This window comes from Ostrinia nubilalis, chromosome 19, assembly GCF_963855985.1.
Source record: "Ostrinia nubilalis chromosome 19, ilOstNubi1.1, whole genome shotgun sequence".
Classification (NCBI taxonomy): domain Eukaryota; kingdom Metazoa; phylum Arthropoda; class Insecta; order Lepidoptera; family Crambidae; genus Ostrinia; species Ostrinia nubilalis.
In genome coordinates this window covers 121163-139494 of record NC_087106.1, presented here as the reverse complement: position 1 = coordinate 139494, position 18332 = coordinate 121163, and the positions used below count along the sequence as shown (strand labels likewise).

The window sequence follows — 18332 nt, the reverse complement described above, 5'->3', positions numbered from 1 at the left end:
ATTTATTTGAAGCTCAATTTTGATAGTTTGATAATGTTTTCTCAAATATTTTTATAAAAAGAAAAATGTTTTATGAGCAAAATAAATCCCGTCAGACAGAAGCAGTCTGATAACTATTTAAAATGTTTTTATTTTTTATTAATTCTATACTGTGAAGTTTTTTTAAGACAAGGTCGTCTTTAACCTACTGGAGGTCCTGGGGCCCACGTACGGTGCCATGGAGGTACTTATCAAGTGATGCGTGCCATAAAAAGATAGGGGTAGTGATTTTGGTGGATATTTATTTTGGTCAATCGGTACTGTAGAAGGAAATTTTAAATAATTTATGGCAACATTAGTGCATTATCTGACAGCTACGCAACGATTGCATATCAGTCTGACTGAAACGAAAATATTACGTTTTTTATCCTTTTTGTAGCGGTGTAGTGAGTTTTGTGAGTGTCGCTCCCTTAATTATTATAAATTCCGTCCAAGGAGTGCAAGAAAGCAAAGGGAGTTGCAATGCCCTCATCGGAGGGCCGTCGGTGAAAGTGCATGGTGTTGTGACCGTGATAGAGGCGGCGCGAGTGGGCAGCCGTGAGGATGGGCGTGGGTCTGCAGCCGCTCGAGTTCACCGAGTGCCTGGCGGACAGCCCGCAGTTCCGCGAGAACCTGCAGCGCCACGAGAAGGAGCTCGAGCGCACCAGCCAGCAGATCAAGCGCCTCATCAAGGAAGTCAAGGATGTCGTCCAGGCTGCAAAACGTAAGTTGTCACCCAAATCGGTGTTCACCGTTTCTACCGTGCTATAAAATTCAAAACAGCTTTTATTTCAAGTCTTTGTGAATTATCTGTACACAAGCAAATACCAAGGCCAAGTTCTTTATTGTAGTTCGGCATTGAGTCCTATTTATTTATCTTTATATTCCTCTCACCATTCATTGTTATAATATCGAGAGTAATGATTATTTATAAAAACATTATTTAATCTTGATGACAACTATTGGTCCTAGGCAAGATAATGTTTTGGTTATGTTGTTTGATGGGTTACCAAATAAGTATTTTTAAAGAAGTAAGTAATGTTTAATTTTCGGATAGGAAACGTTTTTGGGTCAAGAATAATTTTCTTGCAAGTCGTACATGGCATGTCTGTCTATTCTTCGCAATTAAGTTTCTAATTTCATTACATCAGTGTCGGTTATTACCTGGTTGCTCCACTGGCTACAAAATGTGTGTCAATGGCTGTCTTAATTAATACATGCACACTTGTAGTTAATGTCAACAAAAACACTTATGTAATTTAATAATAGAAGCTTGAACTTCTTGGGCACTTGAGTCTACTTACTGTTTAAGTAGACAGGCAAATAACCTGGCTGATTGGATATGGTGTATGTTCCCATTTTGACACATTTATATTTGTATAGATTTTACTCATACATAGTAGCAATGAGTCATGACAGGCTGCTCAGACGGCCATAACGGGCCAGCACAGAGCTATAGCTGAGACAATAACAAGTGGCCGCTCATTAGAGGCCTTGCCTTATCAGTGCACACCTACACAACACACACATACAGGCTTGAATACAATTAAGTTTTAAATGTTCCTCAATGATGTCATTTATTGATGATTTAGTCAAACTACTTAAGGAACTAAACAAATGTATGTTTATTTATTTTTAATATTGGTTATAAAATGAAGATGTAAGATGATTTTTTTAAATAATAATTTACATGAATTTTGCAACAGAAATTTTATTTAATAAGTTTATTACGTTTCGGTCTATAAGTATTTTAAAACTGTACAAGTGGAAAGTTATGTTCTTATCTTTTGTGATATAATAAGATAAGCATTGCTGAGTTGTGCTAATGTTGTTATCTGTGTGGTTGTAATCAGTGCCTTCTTGGGTGACACAACACACTTAATCTGGTTTCCATTCCTGATGGTGAAACATGAGGTGTGGTGGACTTCTCTAGTAAACATTTGATAATCATGCTGCATTGACACATCATAATAACAATCCTACAATGTTTGTTAACTTGGTTAACACTTCATCAATTTCTGCTGAAGTATTAAAAACTTAGCAATTGATTTTAAAAATAAATTAATCTGAATTTTGCAATGCACACCTCAAACATGAATTAATAAATTATATAAAAATCATCAAATAATGTTTATTTATCCTTTGTTACATCAGAGTCAGCTTATGATTGAAGTATTTAACATAAGCCTGATGATGATAACGAACTAAATATTGGTGTGGTTTATTTATTATTCCATGTTTGATAGAATATGATTGAATGGTTATAATGTGCATAAGTATATAAACTGACTTGGCAATGACTATAAAAATACTATTTATTTCATTAGAAGGTTCTGGCGCGGCTTCGCCCGCGTGCATTTCAGTCTGTCACGAAAGTCTTTCGCTGAAAAATACGGCTGTAAAATGCGCTGTCTAAAACACTTTATTTCTTCTGTTGTCCGCGACTTCGTTTGCGTGAACCTCATAAACATAGTCTTACCTCCTTATGCTTATTTCATTTGGTAATTTCAAAAATAATCACACACATTATGTACATACATTTTTATTTATTTTTATGGAATGTTAAATAAATGTAACGAGGTTTCCCAGTGTATGTGTAATTTGAAATGGCGCGCAGGGCTGGGCGCGGCGCAGCTGGCGCTGGCGGCCAGCATGGAGCAGTTCGAGTTCGCGTGCATCGGCGCCTCCATGACGGAGGACGAGCGCGTCATCAGCCGCTCGCTGCACCACTTCGCGCACCTCATCCGCACCATCGAGGACGAGCGCGACCGCATGGTAAGCCCCGCCTAGGGTTGCCAGGTCCAAAATCACAAAAGCCGGACTTTGTGCTTCATTTGGCCGGGCATGAGTGAGTACTATCATCATCGGTTGCTAACCAACATCCTGATGCGTGCGCTTCATATGATTCTGTGGCTCGACTTTCGCCTGGCACGGCAACCAAATAAAAAGCCTAACAAAAGCCGGACAGGCCGGACAAGGCAATATTTGGCCGGACAAGTCCCTAAAAAGCCAAACATGTCCGGCTAAAGCCGGACGCCTGGCAACCCTAGCCCCGCCGCACCGTCGCACCGTCGCACCTCCGGCAGCCACAGGCGTTCTATACCAGAATGTTTGGTACATACAGTCAGCGTCAAATAGTTCGTGACACCCAAACTGGCCAACAGCGTCAAATAGTTCGTGACACCCAAACTGGCCAAAAAGACAAGACAACACACTGTCGTACCTTGTTGAGAACTTAACAACCTTTTACGTTGCTGTACATGAAGGAGCTCGTTCGTTCATTCGTTTCAGCCAAGTGACGTCCACTGCTGGACAAAACCCTCCCCCAAGGATTTCATAACGACCGGTCCTGCGCTGCCCGCATCCAGGCCTGAAGAAGCTCATAAATTACCCTCATAATTCTCAAGAGTAAAGTTTGCTGAAAAATCCCATTGTCGATATCTGTAATAGATATGATAACTTGATAGGAATCAAGAAGCATTGCCACTTCAGGGGTGATTGTAGTATGTAATCAAGAGCTGACATTGAGTCGGGATTCCCTTCGTTTTAAAAATATATTAACCCTTTGGTTACGTGGACGCAATTTATTTTCTAGTAAGATGCGAGTTCTTATTTATGTTATTTATTATGTTTGAATGAGGTTTGCAGTGTTCTTTCAATATTTTTGCGATTATGTGGTTATTGACGATAATCAGTGCGATTAAGTATGAATCGGTAATACTTTTTCGGAGTTTCAATGCGATTTCAAACTCATACAAATTGTGGGATACGCGGGTTACGCCTAAATCGAATTGAAACTTGCTATTTTGTGTCAAGACGTCAAGACTCGCATAGCATAGGAGAGCCCCGGTGTTTACATTTCGTACAAATAGGGCAAGCAGACGCCCCGATTCGCTAAACACGGCGCTGTTCCTTGGCCGTCTATTGGCGAGCCAAAAGATAGTGATCTGGTATATTTCTTTCGCAGCGGATGTCAGAATGCAGATCTAGTTAGGTAGGATATTTATGTTTTTGTTATTTGTCCTAGTTTGCGGTTCGCCAAAACTGCTGATAACAATATAAATCCACCAAATATTCAGATCAGCTCTCATGATAGTTGTCGTCGCGGTAAGTAGGTTAAGATTACGATTATTTCTATAATGTTTAATTTTTTGATTTCTGCAGTTTGGGATATTTCAGGCATTCAGGCCTCGGGGAGCCTCCGTTATTTGGTTTCGAATGATTCGTAGAAGCAGAATAGAGTTCAATTCTAGTTCTATTCATTCATAGTAGTCCTAGAAGGTTAAATTGTTACACACTTTATTGCAGCTATAAATGTATTCAGGATGAGTTTGCATTGAGCCCGTTGATGTGTGACGACAAGCCCACGACAAGACAGGTGAGCGCGATTGTGCCGACGCGCTCTGCAGCGCTGCAGTCGCGGCCCTCGCCCGACTCGGAGCTTTGAGGTCCACGCTCGACCTTCGAATCACTTTCTCGTTTCCGCTATAGAGCGAGCACTTTTACTCGCACGGAACGGCACCGAACGCGCGCGCGCAATCTCTGAATATTAATAAGCGCGTGGACATAATTACTCGTTGTATAACATAATGTAACGGTGAGGTCGGCGCGCTCGCGCGGAACGAACCTTGAATGTCAATGCGGATATCGAGTAGGTATCTGTAACGTGTCTCCGAACGAACGGCCGCGGTCGCCAGATATGATATGGAATAGTAGCGCCATACCCTAACGCAACTTCCCAAATGTTGTCAGACCAGTCGTACCGACTGCGGCGCGAGAAATTAAAATCTGAACTACCTACCTAATTACGTCATGTGTCCGAGTTGTAAATAAGGCGTATCGAAGGGATCAACGATCTCGGGCTGCGTTGCGCCCGCAGGCGCACAGCAGAACCTGTTTATGGCTTCGTGTTGCGTGAGTGTTGCATTAAATCTGTCCGACTTTATTGGCGCTACTGTTGAGGCGCGCGCGCGATGCACGGTGCATCAGTGGCGGTTACATAATGCTTAGTTTGCAATTTGCATATCCCTGTCGCTCTAGGAAGTTATAATAATGATTGGGCAATCATATTTGTTTTCATGTTATCCAATCGCTGATTTCTATTTTGCGTTGGCTCTGATTGGGCGTAAACGTTGCAGCAAAGAGCGGGCAGCATGGTGCATGTGCGTTGAGGTCGCAGTCTCGTCGTCACGGGACCAGTCATTGGAAGCGTTTTGCACTAAGTGCTGCTGCTTACTATTTGCATAACATCTCATCGTCACTTGTTATTCAGCTGTGACAACAGCTTGCTGCAAGCGCGGGCGGTCTAGGTCATTGATTACATAACTTTTATAGTAACAATCAAAGACTTCTACTGCTAGATTTGACCTACACCTGATATCATTGAAAGTGTAACATCCGATTATAAATTAGTAATCTAAGGAAATTTTTCTTGTGGTATTTATTATTCAAAATAACAGCTACTCGTATATCATGTAAATTACTTTTTAGAACTATAATTTTGTTTGCTAGACTGTTTAGTCTAATTTGTAAGTAAGCCAAAAATTATATTGAATAACATTATAATATGTATATTAGAGGACAATAACATACATAGGTTGTGCTACCTATCAACAAAAAACTGGATTCACATTTAAGATAAAGACACGTTCAAAGTTGAAGTCTATTATAAAACCGGCTAGAATGGCGACCTACAGCTATCGCGATGACGCGATGACGAATCTTTTGTGAAGAACACACGTGTAGACACGCCTGCCGTGTCATTTAGGTACACACTGGTTCAACATTGTGTGAGCGTGCGTGAGCACTGAGTAGGCCCAAGCTCATTCAAACAGCTCGGAATCTGTGGAGTCCGCGGCATTGACGTCTCCTGCGGGGCGGAAGTGCCTGTGATTAGGGTCAAAACTAACTTTAGTGTTTGAACTGTCGCCGCGCGGCGGAAGGATGCTGTTATGTAATAGCATTAAGAGATTTGAACTAAGTAACTTCTCTAAAGAAATCTGTCTATTCTTAGAATCGTGTGTGGTTGAATGTAAACTTACTACTTACTATAAAAAATATCCAATAGCATTTTACCTAACTAAACTACATAACAAGACGTTTTTTTTATTTACTTGCAATTTTTTTTCGTTTTTATCGTAACTAACATAATTTCTTACCTAGTTACATTGTTTGTATTCTTTACAACCGGATTCTACGTAATGCACACGCTTCTAAAAGGGACTGACTGATGGCTGTCTGTTTGTGATCTATTTATAAGATATCCGTGTTTATTAAACGCCGGGCGATTTGTTAAATACTTTTATTGGTTATGGATTACTTACGTTTTTAGTAAAAAATAATCATTTTGTTCATAAATTGTTAATTGGCTAAATAATTACATAAATGTTGTTCTGAATTTTTGTAATTATTATGCAATAATAATCATAAAATTATCCCACTTCTAACACAAATATTATGACTTTTTTTTCTTGCGATTGAACCGGCTTGAAAAACTTCCATCAAGTATCTAAATACCTAATTAAATTCCTTGTCCAGATACCATAATGAACAAATATTGAATTAAAGACATTTGACAAATAGTTTCTGGTAGCATTTCCCTACTTGCATGTTATGTGACAGTTTGAAAATGCGATGTGTGTTGTTGCAGCTGGGCCGCGCGCACGAGCAGATCATCCAGCCGCTGGAGAAGTTCCGCAAGGAGCACATCGGCGCCGTCAAGGTGAGCCCAGCATCCCACAAACACTATTTTGTAACACCTTGTTTCAGGGCCGTAAAGACGACCTGCAACTCTGGGCACTTTAAGGATCAAAGGGGGCCCTTATCATCTGGAAAAAGGTATTTTGAGTAGATGGGGGCCCCCTTGGTCGCGGAACCCTGGGCACGTGCCCAAAGTGCCCAGTGGGAAAGGGGGGCCTGCCTTATTTGCAGCACGATAAAAGTAGATGGCCCCGAAAACTCAGACGACAGAGTTTTAGTTCTAATTTGTATGTAGAATTGGCCGATACCAAATACGTGCAATGTACGCACTCTTATACTGTCCATACTGATTAACAGCTCTGACCCAACTATCGGCTGACAAAAAATCGGTGGTCTGCGCCTAGTCTTACGATGCATAAAAATGTTACCAAGTTCTCTACTTACGTGCCCAAAGTGCCCAGTGGGAAAGGGGGGCCTGCCTTATTTGCAGCACGATAAAAGTAGATGGCCCCGAAAACTCAGACGACAGAGTTTTAGTTCTAATTTGTATGTAGAATTGGCCGATACCAAATACGTGCAATGTACGCACTCTTATACTGTCCATACTGATTAACAGCTCTGACCCAACTATCGGCTGACAAAAAATCGGTGGTCTGCGCCTAGTCTTACGATGCATAAAAATGTTACCAAGTTCTCTACTTACGTGCCCAAAGTGCCCAGTGGGAAAGGGGGGCCTGCCTTATTTGCAGCACGATAAAAGTAGATGGCCCCGAAAACTCAGACGACAGAGTTTTAGTTCTAATTTGTATGTAGAATTGGCCGATACCAAATACGTGCAATGTACGCACTCTTATACTGTCCATACTGATTAACAGCTCTGACCCAACTATCGGCTGACAAAAAATCGGTGGTCTGCGCCTAGTCTTACGATGCATAAAAATGTTACCAAGTTCTCTACTTTATTTTAAAGTTTATAATTATAATAATGTAATTATAAAGAATTCAATGTTAAATTATATTATGTGTGCATAATTAATACGCCGTCGATGAAGAGGAAACAGACAATAGAGTTATAATTTTAGACTGCGCGGAGTAAATATGAATTGACTGGAAGTGAATTTATCGAGCGCGTACATGCGACATGAGCATACCACCGAGTATAACATGTCGATCGGCGGAATGCGCCGCGTAATTATCGCCGCGACGGTTGCAGCAAACAAAGCGCACTGATAGCGCCGCGCTCGGGCGCCGCTCGACAATATTGCAATCCAAATCGTCCTCGAAAGCGATACATTATTTCCTAATTGCTGATAGTCTTAAATGGTTTGTTATTATTTACAGTTTTACCTATAACTTTTCCTGTAATGATGTGGCCTTTTATCAATAGCGGAAAATAGTTCAAGTCAAATTCGCTCAACCACTATTTAACTAAGGCATCCTCATCAGTCCTCATTTATACATATTTTCAAGAGCATTTATGTGCAAGTGGTAGGCGAGTTTTTTAATAACTGTTTTTCTTATAAATAGATAATTGGATTAATTAATTAAATATTAGGTACTAAGAAAATGGAACTTTTATGTTCCATATATTGTTTAAAAGTGTAAAAAAAGTTACGAAATTAAATAAAAATATATGGTCGCCTTTATTTGACATAGAAGTCGATAATCTTGCTAGGTTCTAACATTTTTATGGTTAGGTCTGAACTGGGTCATGCAACCTGTTTTTCTTAGCTAAGCCTATCCTTATCTGAAAGCTGCTGCTCAGGCTTAATGATAGCTCGCCGTGGTCCGTAATGAGCGAGCCGGGCCGCGGCCGGCGCTCACGGCAGCTTGCGTGCGTCCGCGCCGGTATGCTCTAATTAGGAAAGTTTAGCATGCGCCCGCCGCCGCCGCCGGGTGACGTGACCAACAATCAGCATGGCTTTGGAGAAACTCTCCTAACAGTAATTAGGGTTGTTTTATAGGTTTTACATTTTCCATAAACTGCTTTTTATTCCAGCAATAATTTTTACTATAATGTGCATGCATCTAATTTACGTGGTGCCTGCTTTGCAAAATTGATGACTTCTTATTTAGAACTTTTGTTTAAGGGTTATCATTAGGTACCGGCTTGATGTGTTGATATGAAAAAACGTATTTCCAAATAAAGAAACAATAGAAGGCATACACTGTATCTTTGGAAATTGCACCTATATTAAATTATTATTGAAGACTGCCTGCCTGACTAAAGTAACGCAGTTCCATAAGTTCCATGTGAGGCTCCTGCTAGGCTTTACTTAATTATGATGTGTACTCATTTTGTCGTGAATATTGGCGGGGAATCACTTACAGTGTGACGCAGCGTTTAGTTTGGACTGCATTGGCCGTATCTCATTGTTCCGCCGCAAGATATCGGCGCGCGGCCTTGCGCCTGCGCCTGCGCCGGCTCAGCGTCTAGTCATAACATTAACATCAAATCTACTCTCTGACAAAAGACTTCGATTTTATCTACATTTAACAACTATGTACTACTTACTTATGTTCTTACATCTAACTCATCCGTGGTACCAGATCTTCTTGAGGCCACCTGTCGTACCTCTGTACTCAATGCTTGTAAAGTTGCGATTTTATCATAAAAATATTGGTGGGTAAGGTTAACGCTGATTAGTAATTGCTTGTTTGCAGATGTACCTACTGATAAGAAACCAATAAATGTATGCTACTTAGATTTGACAACGCACTATTAAGGCGTTGTCCTCAATGCAATGTTGACACAGTAATATTATAAAATCAATTGTGTGTCGTTAGGAAAATTCCATTAGAACGTTTGTTTGTTTTGAATGTCAATATATTCAGACTGATGCACGTATATGGATAAAAGTCAAGGTGATATCTATATGCATGCATGTTGATGTTTTGATGATTGATGACGGTCAGGCAGTGCTCGCACGGCAGTCGGGCGCGCGAGTCACGCGAGCGCTCCGCGGTCGCGCGGCGCCCGGCCGCGGCGCCGCTCGAAGCCCGTCTTGTCTCACCTCTCACGTCACTGTCGCTGACGCTCATACTATACATAATTATTATGTTATGCAAATAAAACATACGCAACTGACACTAACGTGCGTACTAGCTAGCATAAATGTGCGGATTTACTAAGTATTTCATTCAAGTTCACATGATAATAATATGTCACACAGAATTTATTCATAAGTTGCTAATTATCCTTCTAAAAGTAGGTAGGTAACCATCAAGTATTATGTGTATTTTTAAAATACGAGTAGGTGCCTTTATAGTATAGAGTTGATTAACTTAAAGAGAACGGATAAATAACGACAGTATTCTGCTTGTGTAAAATCTTGATATTATTTTAGGTGTTCATTGTCGTGTCCGTTGCCATATTACGCAGCCAATAAGTTGGTTATGCTCCGCCGACCAAATCGAGATTTATTTACATTTTGCGTGGATGTGAGATATAAAAACCACGCGTAGACTCGTCCACGATGCTTGTTTAATTTGGCGGTTTACCTATATTAGCTTGCCATCCATTTAGTAATTGCCAGAAAATGACTGAAAACCACTAAAATTATTACAGTAAAGTTAAAACGTAAGTAAGTAGTTGCAAAGTGAAATGCATTATGTTGCAACAAGAAATGGCTCAGACACGTGTGCCTATAATGGTGTCCATTTCTATTTGTATGTAATAAGTAACGCATGTCACAGATGATTCTCACCAGACACCAATATTACTCTCTTTACTTTGTTGAAATCTATACCTATTAAAATCGCGAAATAACTTGAAGTAGACATTTGTTAATTGGTTTTCCAAATTGTTATTATTGTTGAACGGAAGGTTAATGTTGGGCACGTCTGTTGCAGGAAGGTAAGAAGAAGTTCGACAAGAAGACCGCCAAGTTCTGCCAGACGCAGGAGCGGACGCTCTCGCTGTCCACCAAGAAGCCCGAGAATGTCTTCCAGGAGGTATGCACTTATCTATCTCTGGCATACTACTAGTTAGTAGATTTTATTTAACGTAGCTTATGCCAAAATATTTTTATCATAATTTTCTAGTAGGCAGGGGGTACCCCTAATGCATTACCCTGATGAGAATGCAATATCCTGACGCTGCCGTTAGGGGCCACCCAATGACCATCCGACTCCTCAATCAGGCTTTTATAACGTAATGAAGTAAACATGAGTCGTGTCGTTGCAGGCGGACGCCGCGATGGACATGGCGGAGCGCGACTTCTGCCAGGCGTCGCTGGAGTACGTGTTCCAGCTGCAGGCCGTGCAGGAGCGCAAGAAGTTCGAGCTGGTGGAGACGCTGCTGGGCTTCGTGTTCGGCTGGTGGACCTTCCACCACACCGCGCACGACGTGCACGCCGACGCCGAGCCGCGCGTGCGCGACCTGCAGCTGCGCATCCAGCGGGTGAGCCCTGCACCACGCCTCCCTCCGCCTGCCCCCTCCACACCTCCCTCCACACCTCCCTCCACACCTCCCTCCACACCTCCTCCACCACACCGCGCGCGACGTGCACGCCGACGCCGAGCCGCGCGTGCGCGACCTCCAGCTGCGGATCCAGCGGGTGAGCCCTGCACCACGCCTCCCTCCGCCTGCCCCCACCACACCTCCCTCCACACCTCCCTCCACACCTCCCTCCACACCTCCTCCACCACACCGCGCGCGACGTGCACGCCGACGCCGAGCCGCGCGTGCGCGACCTCCAGCTGCGGATCCAGCGGGTGAGCCCTGCCCCTCCTGCCCCCACCACACCTCCCTCCGCCTGCCCCCACCACACCTCCTTCCGCCTGCCCACCCACACTAGAGCGACCGTTTATTAATGTTATACGTGAATTTGCCAGGTGATCTGAGGTCTCAGCCCAGGGCTCGAAGGGAGAGGCGACGTACTATAAGTAGGTTTGAGCGGTGGCCTGGCGTTCGCCACGCTAACGCTGCTTGCTTTCGAGTGCCTTTGCTGTGGTAACATTGGCTCCCAAAATGAGCGTCTGCGTTTGATTTAACATGAATTTGATCATTTCTCTGTCACATTAATACTTCAGACGATAATTTAGCTCAGCAGAACTATTTCGTCATATCGCTCCTGTTTCTTTACTCCATGGCTTCGTGTCAGGGACGAGAAATATGTCAAATCGTTTTGCTAGTTATCTTCGAGACAATGTGATAGATATGACTAATGTAAAAATTTGTGTCCGTAACGTTGATGATTCTAGCAGTTCGTAATGAATCACGGTTACCTATGGTATATTTTAGTCTAATATTTGCCAATTTTCACTAATTAATTAGTCATGAGATCATGTCTATCCAGCTCATTTTAGAAGATACATAACCATTGGAATTTTGTAAATTTTTACCACAATATTCATTGGAAATCTCCCCACTAGTTTAGTCTTCACCATAAAGTTGAATATACCTAGCGGAATAGAGCAACAAAAGACTGAGCATGCGAGATGTCACTACTCACTAGCAGCAACACTGTGTGATAAAAAGAGATGCGTGATGCGACGTAACAGAACCTTTTTTTTTTCAACTATTTGACAGTTCGTTAGCACTCATTTGCACGCTGAAATTTGAGCTCTGAGATTTTTTAGATTAATCGTGGATGTTTATGACAAATAATGCTGCAGAAACGCGATGTATGGTGCAGTGATTGATTAATTGTACTAAAACTGAAATAATCCTGAAAAAACCTGTTACACAAATGACTTCCTGTGACATCGGTTTAGTTTGACTGCGCGTGGTTGTTGCTTTATTCCGAAGGAATATTAACTTTATGGTCTTCACCGAGTTTAGCGTGACGTGTGAGTGAAAGCATGTGCGAGCGAGACAGCAACAGAGCATGGCGTGCGTTTTGTGTACTGTGTGTGAGCGCGACTAACATTCCGGCGCTTGCAGACGCGGAGCAACTTCGAGGAGACCAGCAAGCAGACCGAGTCGCTCATGAAGAAGATGATGGAGGTCAGGCAGATGGTGAGTTCTGGGAGGTTTCTTCTTGCAATGGTTAAGGTAGTTTCTGCTTAGAATCCCTTTATCGATGCTAATAAGTATTAAGAGCGTTGTAGCAAAAAGTTGGCGTTCGAATTTTAGGTTTTTATTGCTTGACGTCGCGTAGTGAGTGCGCAAACTGCATTTATCTGTACAATTTCAACGCTGCGTCGACTAAACGATCTTAATCCGTAGTTGTATCGTACCTAAGACAGTACATCATACATAATAATAAAGAAATAATGTTTATTTTACCTATTTGATTTTTTCTCAGATCAGACTTTTAGCAAAATCAAGTTACGTAATTAATGTATTTTTTACACTAGTAAATCCCGCGACAAGTTTTTAATCATTAAATTGAGTAAAGTAATAAGTTGATGGGTTTGAAAGAATTTATGTTTTATTTTATTCTTTTTACAGCATCAAAAGCTTGTTTATGAAAAATATTTACTATTTAAATTTTACTTTTGACTTTTTAGTTTTTATGATGCGGGATGGAAAAATTAAAATTTATTCTGATTTTGTGACGTTTCCGCACATAAATATAGATAGGTTAAATAAATAGAATGAAATGTATGAAAACGAGCGTGCCATTTTTTAAACGTTATCTATAATATCTGTGTCCATCAAAGAGCTCGTAACTAAACATCGTAAGCGCCATTCAAATTATTATCTAAAAGTTAATAATAAATATTTAGTTTTTGTAAATCTAAACAAGTCAGGAAATCAAAGAGGTAAATACTGATATCATTGTGATTTTATAGAATTTATTATTATTAACCACGGTCGTATAATGCTAAAAAATCAGAGGTAACTTTAAGATTTTTATCCATAGAGCAAAATTTATCTAATCGTGTTTTTAAACAGTTATCATATTAGGTACACATGCGTTCTGTAATACAAACCCATCAAAAACAATACTTGTCAAAAAACCAAGTGTCACTACTCAGTTGTTCTACGGTAAAAAGTTATGAGATCCATGTAATACCAAGTCCAGTCCAGGAAATCATTAACGTTTTACATAAATATATTGACTTGGCCATCGCATGAAAACACGTGTAAATTAAATTATTTAGTGCGAAATGAAACGAAATTTTGCATGCCTGTGTAGACATGCAAAATTTCAGCTCAATGGGAAAACGGGAAGTAAGTAAATTTTAAGTTGCAAGATTTTACATAGATGTCAAAGAAAATAAAAGCTTGTAGATAGCTTTACAAAGAAAAGAAAGATTTATGAAGAAAATAAAAAGTACTGTCTACGATACATTTGTTAGGCCGTGTTGCACCGTCTTACTTTAACATTGACATCAAAATTTTGGATGTCAAAAATCTGTCTAACATAAAACACCGGTTATTGTCAGTTAGGGTCAAAGTTAGGTGGTGCATCTCAGCTTTAGTGTATTTTAATTAAATTTAATACAAATAAGGATGACGAAAATAATCGATAAGTGATCTCACTCGAATATTTCTTATAGTAGGTATACAAGATGTCGAACAAATGGTTACTTACTGAAAAAGTGCTTCATGAGACCTAGCAAACGGCATAAATAATAATATGTTTAAGAACGAACTGAATCTATTCAAAAAACCTATATTTCCAGCTTTCATACATTTAATACAGTTGCAAACAAACACGAAATCAATGGTTTCTGAGAATTCTGAGTGCCTTAATGCCGTCCCCTTTATCTGTTTATTTAGTATTTATTAATTAGTATCTCTTGATGATATTGTAGCAAGTTAAACCGAAAATCATGTTTTCCGTAAATAATTTAAATAAGAATGCAATTTACGAGTTTGTTGTTTGATTATTATAAATTACTCAATTAAAAATTTAAAGGACATCATCCACGTTTCATATATTTTTGGTCCAAAATCAAAAGTGCCGGCCAACAAAAAAAGTGCTGTATTCTGACAGAATACGTCTGCCTTAGCATTTGTTACTATGGCACCAAAGTAGTAGCTCCACTGTGCGTCGAGTATTTGAGATCTAAAAGTCATCGACTATTCATACATTTTTTGTTCAAAATCAAAAGTGTCGGCCAATAAAAAAAAAGTGCTGTATTCTGACAGAATACGTCCGCCTTAGCATTTGTTACTATGGCACCAAAGCTGTAGCACCACTGTGCGTCGAGTATTTGAGATCTAAAATTCATCGACGATTCATACATTTTTTGTTCAAAATCAAAAATGTCGGCCAATAAAAAAAAAGTGCTGTATTCTGACAGAATACGTCCGCCTTAGCATTTGTTACTATGACACCAAAGCTGTAGCACCACTGTGCGTCGTAGTATTTGAGATCAAAGTCAGTCGTTTCATATATTTTTAGAACTCAAATACTACGATGCACAGTGGTGCTACAGCTTTGGTGCCATAGTAATAAATGCTAAGGCGGACGTATTCTATCAGAATACAGCACTTTTATTTTTTGGCCGGCACTTTTGATTTTGGACCAAAATGGATGATGTCCTTTAAAAAATTAACACTTCTAATATGGTAGGTATGGCTGGCGGCATACAATTAGTATGAAATTCGGAAACATTGAATTTTCGCATAGATCCAGTTTATTCTTTGACCTATTTATTGTTATTGTTTTAAAGAGCTCATGAAGCACTTACAGGAACAGTAAACAGTTTCTCGATATCTTGTATAATTAAAAATCAAGTGAAATCACTTATCGTTTCCACCCTGTACCTATACTTTTAAAAATAAACTCATTTTATACGTTTATTTGTATAAGTATCTACAATACAAATACCTAACCAACTTAGTTGACGTTTTATAAAACTATTTGTCTAAGTGTCATCGAGCGACCGCTGGTGGATTTGCCATTTACCTGACCTACTCCTTTATTACTAAACGTTTAATATCAGATGAATAGTTACGCACCAATTTCTTTCATTCAGTCGTCAGTAATTGAACTTTCGGAAAAACATGACGAAGCGTTGTGTGACCATACAGACGCTATTCAACTTTTATTAGTAAGGAAGAGTATATTTTATGTTGGTAGAAACACAATAGCATAGACTAATGTTTTGACACCCTGTTAAAATGTTTATTAGTCATTTATTTTTTCCTGACCAAACAGATACCATAATAATATCTTTTATCTATTCCACCCATATTCTGTAAGTAAAATAATAAAAAGTTTGAAAAGAAAGAAATTACAAGTCCGATTTACCTAAACAAATAAATTAAAAATACTTGCGGATCAAAAGTACTCAATCATACTACAATTTACGAAAAAATCACGCGTGACGCATATACGTCAGTGGGTAGTCAACTGACATAGACCCGGCGTCTACGAGTGCCAAAGCACGACTGATTTATGCCATTTGATGCACCCGATTTTATAGTATTTTCAAATTAATTTTTCATTTGAAGATTGAAGATAGATATTTTTTCTTTTTCACACAATAATAGTACTATGTTTCTTCTTAAGTATAAAGTAGTTTATGTTGCCAAATGGCTTTTAGATTATGAGATGTGACCTGTTTTCTTGCAGTAATTTTCTCGAATTTTGACTATCTTAGACATGATAAAAATGCATTTTAATGAATTAAACATCAAAATTTTCTCAATACACTTTCTTCTTCAGGGTATGCTTATTCTAATGAATACATTCTATCTTCTTACTTAGAAATAAATTTGTTGTAATATTAGTTCAAAGTTGTGCCTTCGCGAGTTACCTGGAAATCGGGTTTTCGAAATTCGCTGTTTTCGTAGGCAAAAATCCAATTTGAACAAGATTTTGTCAATAGACATTCCGTAAAAACGTATGATAATTACGATGATATAAGTCAAAAGAAGCTATAACAATAAATTATATGACTAAAATCATTTCGAAATCTGCCAAATTCTCGATTTCTGCATGAAAAATGTGACAACGCTCTTAAAATACGTGCAAATCCAATGTATTCTGTCTGCGTTTCATTCGTGTTAGTATTTAGATATTGATATCTGATGTTCAGGACACAAGATCTTGCTAATTTTAGCTTTAACTATTGTGTCGTTTTTTAATTATTCATAATACACTAATACCTTACAAGAAAACTACACAAGACGAAATTTTAATATGAGAAATGTAACATTCTGTTCTTCCAGACCAAAGAAGAAGAAGCCGGGGAAGACAGCGGCGGCGTCCCGCGCGCCGGGTACCTGTTCCTAATGGAAAAAAGTAAGCCACCATTACAGTCCCACTTCAAACTGTTTTGTCGCAGTCTTTTACGATGTAGTGGTTAACTTTTGTAAATTTCGTTGTTTCACAGAGGCATTTGGCACGACGTGGAGTAAACAGTATTGTACATACGAGCGTAGTTCGCGAACGCTATCGCTCACGCCATATAATCAGATAAACGTCAAAACGGTATGTGTTCGTTATTTTATCTATCGTATCTAAACTTTGACCATTTAAAGCTCCAGACGGGTGTAATGTATCGTGTAATGTATGGACAGAACTTTACATGTAATGCTCGTAATGCCGTCCACACATAGACGTAGTATTCGTGTTAAATTACACATTACACCCGTCTGTAATTGTAACTTAACATACAATAAATGTTTTGTTCCTGCGTTGGCAGGGCGGCAGCGGCGAGTGCGTGTGCGTGTGCGGCGGACGCGGCTGCGCGGAGCCGCCGGAGCGACGCTTCTGCTGGGAGGCCGTGCCCGCCGAGCGCGAGCGGCCGCCGCTCACGCTGCAGGCGCTGTCCGAGCGCGACCGCGCCGCCTGGCTGCGCGCGCTCGACGGCCCGCCCGCGCCGCACGCCGCGCCCACAGCCAGGTGAGTGGCTGCTGCCGGGAGCCGTGCCGGCCGAGCGCGAGCGGCCGCCGCTCACGCTGCAGGCGCTGTCCGAGCGCGACCGCGCCGCCTGGCTGCGCGCGCTCGACGGCCCGCCCGCGCCGCACGCCGCGCCCACAGCCAGGTGAGTGGCTGCTGCCGGGAGCCGTGCCGGCCGAGCGCGAGCGGCCGCCGCTCACGCTGCAGGCGCTGTCCGAGCGCGACCGCGCCGCCTGGCTGCGCGCGCTCGACGGCCCGCCCGCGCCGCACGCCGCGCCCACAGCCAGGTGAGTGGCTGCTGCCGGGAGCCGTGCCGGCCGAGCGCGAGCGGCCGCCGCTCACGCTGCAGGCGCTGTCCGAGCGCGACCGCGCCGCCTGGCTGCGCGCGCTCGACGGCCCGCCCGCGCCGCACGCCGCGCCCACAGCCAGGTGAGTGGCTGCTGCCGGGAGCCGTGCCGGCCGAGCGCGAGCGGCCGCCGCTCACGCTGCAGGCGCTGTCCGAGCGCGACCGCGCCGCCTGGCTGCGCGCGCTCGACGGCCCGCCCGCGCCGCACGCCGCGCCCACAGCCAGGTGAGTGGCTGCTGCCGGGAGCCGTGCCGGCCGAGCGCGAGCGGCCGCCGCTCACGCTGCAGGCGCCGTCGATGTCGGGACTTGGTATAACTGTCGCAGTCGGATTGTATAATCCGCCGTTTTACATTACCACTAGGCATTTTACATTACAGCTCTGTTTTGTAATACGGCGGTTCAACGTTTAGGCGGATTGAATACGGCTGAATGAAAATCCGCCGGAATGTATTCGGCGCCAAACGTTCTTCAATACGGCTAGCCGTAATGTAAAACAGCGTGTCATTACCCGCCGCTTT

General features: G+C 41.6%; 1 protein-coding gene across 1 annotated transcript; it reads left to right on the top strand.

Annotated features, from left to right (window-relative positions):
* Positions 1 to 320: 320 nt before the first annotated feature.
* LOC135081352 (rho GTPase-activating protein Graf-like) lies at positions 321 to 18043 on the top strand. The gene is made up of 11 exons (XM_063976072.1): positions 321 to 742; positions 2636 to 2793; positions 6668 to 6739; positions 10570 to 10671; positions 10904 to 11119; positions 12605 to 12679; positions 16796 to 16868; positions 16960 to 17057; positions 17272 to 17471; positions 17534 to 17755; positions 17818 to 18043. Exons 1-11 carry the CDS (start codon positions 583 to 585, stop codon positions 18041 to 18043), a joined length of 1602 nt encoding a protein of 533 aa, XP_063832142.1. The 5' UTR covers positions 321 to 582.
* Positions 18044 to 18332: the final 289 nt, after the last annotated feature.

Bases quoted from the DNA above. Each gene is read 5' to 3' on its own strand.
- LOC135081352 (XM_063976072.1), top strand. From the start codon at position 583: ATGGGCGTGGGTCTGCAGCCGCTCGAGTTCACCGAGTGCCTGGCGGAC. The intron at 10,672-10,903 runs GTATGCACTTAT...GTGTCGTTGCAG, and splicing joins CCGAGAATGTCTTCCAGGAG to GCGGACGCCGCGATGGACAT. The intron at 17,472-17,533 runs GTGAGTGGCTGC...CTCACGCTGCAG, and splicing joins CACGCCGCGCCCACAGCCAG to GCGCTGTCCGAGCGCGACCG.